We start from the raw sequence: 10000 nt of genomic DNA on the forward strand, positions 1-10000 counted from the left end.
TGATGGTGATGATGGTGATGATGGTGATGATGATAATGATGGTGATGTGATGATGATGATGGTGATGTGATGTGATGATGGTGATGATGATGATGATGATGATGATGATGATGGTGATGATGGTGATGGTGGTGATGGTGATGATGATGATGAAGATAATAATGATGATGATGATGGTGATGTGATGGTGATGATGAAGATAATGATGATGATGATGGTGATGTGATGGTGATGGTGATGAAGATGATGGTGATGTGATGGTGATGGTGATGAAGATGATGGTGATTGATGGTTGTGGTGATGATAGTGATGATGGTGATGGTTGTGATGATGATGATGATGATGGTGATGGTGGTGATGATGATGATGTTGATGGTTGTGATGATGATGGTGATGATGATGATGGTTGTGATGATGATGGTGTTGGTGATGATGATTGTGATGTGATGATGATGATGATGATGGTGATGTGATGATGGTGATGATGGTGATGATGATGATGATGATGATGATGAAGATAATGATGATGATGATGGTGATGTGATGGTGATGAAGATGATGATGGTGATGATGGTGATGAAGATGATGGTGATGATGGTGATTGATGGTGGTGATGATGATGGTGATTGATGGTGGTGATGATGATGGTGATTGATGGTGATGGTGATTGATGATGGTGATTGATGATGGTGATTGATGGTGATTGATGATGATGGTGATTGATGGTGATGGTGATTGATGATGGTGATTGATGATGGTGATTGATGGTTGTGGTGATGATAGTGATGGTGATTGATGATGATGGTGATTGATGGTGATGGTGATTGATGGTTGTGATGATGATGATGATGATGGTGATGGTGGTGATGATGATGATGTTGATGGTTGTGATGGTTGTGATGATGATGATGATGATGATGGATGATGGTGGTGATGATGATGATGTTGATGGTTGTGATGATGATGATGATGGTTGTGATGATGATGGTGTTGGTGATGGTGATGGTGATGATGATGATGGTGATGTGATGTGGTGATGATGATGATGATGATGGTGATGTGATGATGATGATGATGATGATGATGATGATGATGATGATGGTGAAGATGGTGATGGTGGTGATGATGATGATGGTGATGTGATGGTGATGGTGATGAAGATGATGGTGATGATGATGATGAAGATGATGTTGATGGTGATGATGGTGATGGTGATTGATGATGATGGTGATTGATGGTGATGGTGATTGATGATGATGGTGATTGATGGTGATGGTTGTGATGATGATGATGGTGATGGTGGTGATAATGATGATGTTGATGGTTGTGATGGTTGTGATGATGATGATGATGGTTGTGATGATGATGGTGATGATGGTGATGGTGATGGTTGTGATGATGATGGTGGTGATGATGATGTTGATGGTTGTGATGGTTGTGATGATGATGATGGTTGTGATGATGATGGTGATGATGATGATGGTGATGGTTGTGATGATGATGATGGTGATGGTTGTGATGATGATGATGATGATGGTGATGGTGGTGATGATGATGATGTTGATGGTTGTGATGATGATGATGATGGTTGTGATGATGATGATGATGATGTGATGGTTGTGATGATGTGATGGTGGTGATGATGATGATGTTGATGGTTGTGATGGTTGTGATGATGATGATGATGGTTGTGATGGTGATGGTGATGGTGATGATGATGATGGTGATGGTTGTGATGGTGATGGTGATGATGATGATGGTTGTGATGGTGATGGTTGTGATGATGATGATGATGATGATGGTGGTGATGGTGATGGTTGTGATGATGATGGTGATGATGATGATGGTGATGATGATGATGATGATGATGATGGTGATGATGATGGTGATGATGGTGATGATGATGATGATGAAGATAATGGTGATGATGATGGTGATGATGGTGATGATGATGATGATGGTTGTGATGATGATGATGATGATGGTGATGATGGTGATGATGGTGATGATGATGATGGTGGTGATGGTGGTGATGATGGTGATGATGATGATGATGATGAAGATAATGGTGATGATGATGATGATGATGATGGTGGTGATGTGATGATGGTGATGATGATGATGATGGTTGTGATGATGATGGTGATGATGATGATGGTGATGGTTGTGATGATGATGATGGTGGTGATGATGATGATGTTGATGGTTGTGATGGTTGTGATGATGATGATGATGGTTGTGATGATGATGATGATGGTTGTGATGATGATGATGATGGTTGTGATGATGATGGTGGTGGTGATGATGATGATGGTTGTGGTGATGATGATGATGATGGTGATGGTTGTGATGATGATGATGATGATGATGATGGTGGTGATGGTGATGATGGTGATGGTTGTGATGATGATGGTGATGATGATGATGGTGATGTGGTGATGGTGATGATGAAGATGATGATGGTGATGAAGATAATGGTGATGATGATGGTGATGGTGGTGATGATGGTGATGATGGTGATGATGGTGATGATGATGATGATGGTGATGTGATGATGGTGATGGTGATGATGATGATGATGATGATGATGATGGTGATGGTGATGATGGTGATGATGATGATGTGGTGATGATGATGATGATGATAATGGTGATGGTTGTGATGATGATGATGATGGTAGTGATGGTGATGATGATGATGGTGATGGTTGTGATGATGATGGTGATGGTGATGATGATGATGATGGTTGTGATGATGATGGTGATGATGTTGATGGTTGTGATGGTTGTGATGATGATGGTAGTGATGGTGATGATGATGATGGTGATGGTTGTGATGATGATGGTGATGATGATGATGATGATGGTTGTGATGATGATGGTGATGACAGTGATGGTTGTGATGATAATGGTGATGGTTGTGATGGTGATGATGATGGTGATGGTGATGATGGTGATGGTGATGGTGATGATGATGATGGTGGTGATGATGTTGATGGTTGTGATGGTGATGATGGTGATGATGATGGTGATGGTGATGATGGTGATGGTGATGGTGATGATGATGATGGTGGTGATGATGTTGATGGTGGTGATGATGTTGATGGTTGTGATGGTGATGATGATGATGGTGATGATGATGGTGATGGTGATGATGATGATGATGGTGATGATGATGATGGTGATGGTGATGATGATGATGGTGATGGTGATGATGATGATGATGACGGTGATGTGATGTGATGATGATGATGGTGATGATGGTGATGATGATGATGACGGTGATGTGATGATGGTGATGGTGATGGTGATGGTGATGATGATGTTGATGGTGGTGATGATGTTGATGGTTGTGATGGTGATGATGGTGATGATGATGGTGATGGTGATGATGATGGTGATGGTGATGGTGATGATGATGATGATGATGATGATGGTGATGATGATGATGACGGTGATGTGATGTGATGATGATGATGGTGATGATGATGATGACGGTGATGTGATGATGATGATGGTGATGGTGATGGTGATGATGATGATGGTGAGATAAAGGTTCAGACAGTCTTTGGCGTTTCTCTTCATTGCTCACGCTCTCCTGCATGTTGATGATGTCATCATCTCTCAGTTTTTCAGGGTGTGTGTGTGTGTGTTCTCTGTAACATAGTTCATGTTTTAACATTTCCCTTTTTAATCCCCTTCCAGTAAAGACGAACCCTCCGTATGATGTCACAATGATGTCAGAGACCACCTTTCCAACTTCTCTGCTCCTCACTTGGACTCCTCCCATCAATAAAAACTACGTCAGGTTAAGGTACAGGATCCGATTCTGTCCTGAGGGAGCCCACACCTGGAGCGACGTGAGTTTATTAAATGATTTATGAACAGTCATGGTGTGCAGAGATCAGAATAACCTGCTGAAGAACATTTTAGTTTCTGTTTCTTATTCTCACTCTTCATTTGTTTAGTTCAAAACTACATAAACAGAACAGGTTAACAACTCATTTTATTAAGAGACAACAGGAAGACACCATGAGCAGACTCATGATGGACAGACAGAAACCTGGATCAGAACCAGACTCATGATGAACAGGCAGAAACCTGGATCAGAACCAGACTAATGTAGAACAGAAACCTGGATCAGAACCAGACTCATGATGGACAGACAGAAACCTGGATCAGAACCAGACTCATGATGAACAGGCAGAAACCTGGATCAGAACCAGACTAATGTAGAACAGAAACCTGGATCAGAACCAGACTCATGATGGACAGACAGAAACCTGGATCAGAACCAGACTCATGTAGAACAGAAACCTGGATCAGAACCAGACTCATGATGGACAGACAGAAACCTGGATCAGAACCAGACTCATGATGAACAGGCAGAAACCTGGATCAGAACCAGACTAATGTAGAACAGAAACCTGGATCAGAACCAGACTCATGATGGACAGACAGAAACCTGGATCAGAACCAGACTCATGATGAACAGGCAGAAACCTGGATCAGAACCAGACTAATGTAGAACAGAAACCTGGATCAGAACCAGACTCATGATGGACAGACAGAAACCTGGATCAGAACCAGACTCATGTAGAACAGAAACCTGGATCAGAACCAGACTCATGATGGACAGACAGAAACCTGGATCAGAACCAGACTCATGATGAACAGGCAGAAACCTGGATCAGAACCAGACTCATGTAGAACAGAAACCTGGATCAGAACCAGACTCATGATGGACAGGCAGAAACCTGGATCAGAACCAGACTCATGTAGAACAGAAACCTGGATCAGAACCAGACTCATGATGGACAGACAGAAACCTGGATCAGAACCAGACTCATGATGAACAGGCAGAAACCTGGATCAGAACCAGACTCATGTAGAACAGAAACCTGGATCAGAACCAGACTCATGATGGACAGACAGAAACCTGGATCAGAACCAGACTCATGTAGAACAGAAACCTGGATCAGAACCAGACTCATGATGGACAGACAGAAACCTGGATCAGAACCAGACTCATTTGCTTGTTTCTCGTGTCCCTCAGGTCCCTCAGGTGGACACGTCTCATGAGATCCAGTCCTTCAGACTTCAGAACCTGCAGCCCGATACGGTTTACGTGTCTCAGGTGAGCTGTAAGAACTCTCAACAGGGACACGGATACTGGAGCGAGTGGAGCAGCAACGCCACCAAGAGGACGCCAGAAGACGGTGAGTTTATACCTGCTCACCCCCCCCACCCCCTCCTCACTTTGTACAGTCTGTTCACCCCCCCCTCCTCCACACTTTGTACAGACTGTTCACCCCCCCCCCTCCTCCCCCCTCACCTTGTACAGACTGTTCACCCCCCTCCTCCTCCTCACTTTGTACAGACTGTTCACCCCCCCTCCTCCCCCCTCACCTTGTACAGACTGTTCACCTCCCCCCTCCACACTTTGTACAGACTGTTCACCCCCCCTCCTCCCCCCTCACCTTGTACAGACTGTTCACCCCCCCTCCTCCTCCTCACTTTGTACAGACTGTTCACCCCCCTCACTTTGTACAGACTGTTCACCCCCCCTCCTCCACACTTTGTACAGACTGTTCACCCCCCCTCCTCCCCCCTCACCTTGTACAGACTGTTCACCCCCCCTCCTCCACACTTTGTACAGACTGTTCACCCCCCCTCCTCCTCACTTTGTACAGACTGTTCACCCCCCCTCCTCCACACTTTGTACAGACTGTTCACCCCCCCTCCCCCTCACTTTGTACAGATTGTTCACCTCCCCCTCCTCCACACCTTATACAGACTGTTCACACCCCCCCTCACTTTATACAGACTGTTCACCCCCCCTCCTCCACACTGTGTACAGACTGTTCACACCCCCCCTCACTTTGTACAGACTGTTCACCCCCCCTCCTCCACACTTTGTACAGACTGTTCACCCCCCTCCTCCTCACTTTATACAGACTGTTCACCCCCCCTCCTCCACACTTTGTACAGACTGTTCACCCCCCCTCCTCCTCACTTTATACAGACTGTTCACCCCCCCTCCTCCACACTTTGTACAGACTGTTCACCCCCCTCCTCCTCACTTTATACAGACTGTTCACCCCCCCTCCTCCACACTGTGTACAGACTGTTCACCCCCCCTCCTCCACACTTTATACAGACTGTTCATCTCCCCCCTCCTCCTCACTTTATACAGACTGTTCATCTCCCCCCTCCTCCTCACTTTGTACAGACTGTTCACCCCCCCCTCCTCCTCACTTTGTACAGACTGTTCACCCCCCCCTCCTCCTCCTCACTTTGTAGAGACTGTTCACCCCCCTCCTCACTTTGTACAGACTGTTCACCTCCCCCCCTCCTCCCCCTCCTCCTCACTTTGTACAGACTGTTCACCCCCCCTTCTCCACACTTTGTACAGACTGTTCACCCCCCTTCTCCACACTTTGTACAGACTGTTCACCCCCCTCCTCCTCACTTTGTACAGACTGTTCACCCCCCTCCTCCTCACTTTGTACAGGCTGTTCACCTCCCCCCCTCCTCCCCCCTCCTCCTCACTGTGTAGAGACTGTTCACCCCCCCTCCTCCTCACTTTGTACAGACTGCCCCCCCTCCTCACTTTATACAGACTGTTCACCCCCCCTCCTCACTTTGTACAGACTGTTCACCCCCCCTCCTCCTCACTTTGTACAGACTGTTCACCCCCCCTCACTTTGTACAGACTGTTCACCCCCCCTCCTCCTCACTTTGTACAAACTGTTCACCCCTCCTCACTTTGTACAGACTGTTCACCTCCCCCCTCCTCCTCCTCACTTTGTACAGACTGTTCACCTCCCCCCCTCCTCCTCACTTTGTACAGACTGTTCACCCCCCCTCCTCACTTTATACAGACTGTTCACCCCCCCTCCTCCTCACTGTGTACAGACTGTTCACCCCCCCACCTCCTCACTTTGTACAGTCTGTTCACCCCCCCTCCACACTTTGTACAGACTGTTCACCTCCCCCCCTCCTCCTCACTTTGTACAGTCTGTTCACCCCCCCTCCACACTTTGTACAGACTGTTCACCTCCCCCCCTCCTCCTCACTGTGTACAGACTGTTCACCCCCCTCCTCACTTTGTACAGACTGTTCACCTCCCCCCCTCCTCCTCACTGTGTACAGACTGTTCACCCCCCCTCAGTTTGTACAGACTGTTCACCCCCCCTCCTCCCCACTTTGTACAGACTGTTCACCCCCCCCTCAGTTTGTACAGACTGTTCACCCCCCCTCCTCACTTTGTACAGACTGTTCACCCCCCCTCAGTTTGTACAGACTGTTCACCCCCCCTCAGTTTGTACAGACTGTTCACCCCCCCCCTCCTCACTTTGTACAGACTGTTCACCCCCCCTCAGTTTGTACAGACTGTTCACCCCCCCTCCTCCCCCCTCACTTTGTACAGACTGTTCACCCCCCCTCCTCCTCACTTTGTACAGACTGTTCACCTCCCCCCTCCTCACTTTATACAGACTGTTCACCTCCTCCTCCTCACTGTGTACAGACTGTTCACCCCCCCTCACTTTGTACAGACTGTTCACCCCCCTCCTCACTTTGTACAGACTGTTCACCCCCCCTCCTCACTTTATACAGACTGTTCACCCCCCTCCTCACTTTGTACAGACTGTTCACCTCCCCCCTCCTCACTTTATACAGACTGTTCACCTCCTCCTCCTCACTGTGTACAGACTGTTCACCCCCCCTCACTGTGTACAGACTGTTCACCCCCCTCCTCACTTTGTACAGACTGTTCACCCCCCCTCCTCACTTTGTACAGACTGTTCACCTCCCCCCCTCCTCACTTTGTACAGACTGTTCACCCCCCCTCACTTTGTACAGACTGTTCACCCCCCCTCCTCCTCACTGTGTACAGACTGTTCACCTCCCCCCTCCTCACTTTGTACAGTCTGTTCACCCCCCCTCACTTTGTACAGACTGTTCACCTCCCCCCCTCCTCACTGTGTACAGACTGTTCACCCCCCCCTCCTCACTTTGTACAGACTGTTCACCTCCCCCCCTCCTCACTTTGTACAGACTGTTCACCCCCCCCCCTCCTCACTTTATACAGACTGTTCACCCCCCTCCTCCTCACTTTATACAGACTGTTCACCTCCCCCCCTCCTCACTGTGTACAGACTGTTCACCCCCCTCCTCCTCACTGTGTACAGACTGTTCACCCCCCCCCCTCCTCACTTTGTACAGACTGTTCACCCCCCCTCCTCCTCACTTTATACAGACTGTTCACCCCCCCTCCTCACTTTATACAGACTGTTCACCCCCCTCCTCACTTTGTACAGACTGTTCACCTCCCCCCTCCTCACTGTGTACAGACTGTTCACCCCCCCTCCTCACTTTATACAGACTGTTCACCTCCTCCTCCTCACTGTGTACAGACTGTTCACCCCCCCTCACTGTGTACAGACTGTTCACCCCCCTCCTCACTTTGTACAGACTGTTCACCCCCCCACCTCACTTTGTACAGACTGTTCACCTCCCCCCCTCCTCACTTTGTACAGACTGTTCACCCCCCCTCACTTTGTACAGACTGTTCACCCCCCCTCCTCCTCACTGTGTACAGACTGTTCACCTCCCCCCTCCTCACTTTGTACAGTCTGTTCACCCCCCCTCACTTTGTACAGACTGTTCACCTCCCCCCCTCCTCACTGTGTACAGACTGTTCACCCCCCCCTCCTCACTTTGTACAGACTGTTCACCTCCCCCCCTCCTCACTTTGTACAGACTGTTCACCCCCCCCCTCCTCACTTTATACAGACTGTTCACCCCCCTCCTCCTCACTTTATACAGACTGTTCACCTCCCCCCCTCCTCACTGTGTACAGACTGTTCACCCCCCTCCTCCTCACTGTGTACAGACTGTTCACCCCCCCCCTCCTCACTTTGTACAGACTGTTCACCCCCCCTCCTCCTCACTTTATACAGACTGTTCACCCCCCCTCCTCACTGTGTACAGACTGTTCACCCCCCCTCACTTTGTACAGACTGTAGCTCCAGTTTAATAAATCACAGGTGAACAGGATGAACAGGTGTAACTACAGGTAAAATGTGTCTCTTTGTCTCAGTGCCAAAAGGGAAACCTGGTTTATGGAGAATCATCTCAGAGGGAGAAAAGACGGGAGAACGACGAGTTCAGTTCATGTTTAAGGTAACAACACACACCTGTAACACGTGATGACACATCTGATACACCTGTAGCAAATGTTAGCACACCTGCTAACACCTGTTTCAGCTAAAAACACCCCAGAGCACAGTTTTGTCTGACAGGTAACAGGTGTATTCCTGAGTTTTGTCTGACAGGTAACAGGTGTATTCCTGAGTTTTGTCTGACAGGTAACAGGTGTATTCCTGAGTTTTGTCTGACAAGTAACAGGTGTATTCCTGAGTTTTGTCTGACAGGTAACAGGTGTATTCCTGAGTTTTGTCTGACAGGTAACAGGTGTATTCCTGAGTTTTGTCTCCCAGGTAACAGGTGTATTCCTGAGTTTTGTGTGACAGGTAACAGGTGTATTCCTGAGTTTTGTCTCCCAGGTAACAGGTGTATTCCTGAGTTTTGTCTGACAGGTAACAGGTGTTTCTGTGTCTTTATAGGAGCCTGTGCTCTCTAACGGAAGGATCCTCATGTACGACATGAAGATCTATCACAGAGTGAATGGGAGCACACAGGTGGAGAGTTTTTCCTTTAATACGTCAGAGACCGCCAGCAGGTCCTCACACCGAGAAATCACAGTCCTCAATGAGGTCCCCATTCCCGATACAGAGACCATCAGAGTGTCTGTCTCTGCAGTGAACTCTGCTGGGAGGTCTGCTGAGGCGTCTTTAGGCGTCCCTGAAAGAGGAAGAGGTGAGTGCTCTTCATCATTCTGAGAATTTCAAACATTTGAATTCATATGATTGTCAGTGAAACAGAGACACACCTGTGTGATTGTGACAGAGCGCCCCCTGGTGGAGGAGCTGAGG

General features: G+C 47.8%; 1 protein-coding gene across 2 annotated transcripts in view; it reads left to right on the forward strand.

The window, feature by feature from the left end:
- Nucleotides 1-10000, forward strand: part of il6st (interleukin 6 cytokine family signal transduce) — a 19704-nt gene that overhangs the window by 5469 nt on the left and 4235 nt on the right. For both annotated transcript variants that reach the window (XM_061034606.1, XM_061034607.1), the window contains exons 6-10: nucleotides 3705-3859; nucleotides 5056-5218; nucleotides 9106-9188; nucleotides 9632-9884; nucleotides 9975-10000. The exon at nucleotides 9975-10000 is cut by the window's right edge and continues 145 nt beyond it. In XM_061034606.1, coding sequence (XP_060890589.1) covers nucleotides 3705-3859; nucleotides 5056-5218; nucleotides 9106-9188; nucleotides 9632-9884; nucleotides 9975-10000 — 680 coding nt within the window. The remainder of the gene's footprint in view (nucleotides 1-3704; nucleotides 3860-5055; nucleotides 5219-9105; nucleotides 9189-9631; nucleotides 9885-9974) is intronic.

The sequence above is a fragment of the Labrus mixtus genome, unplaced genomic scaffold (genome assembly GCF_963584025.1).
Source record: "Labrus mixtus unplaced genomic scaffold, fLabMix1.1 SCAFFOLD_61, whole genome shotgun sequence".
Lineage (NCBI taxonomy): Eukaryota > Metazoa > Chordata > Actinopteri > Labriformes > Labridae > Labrus > Labrus mixtus.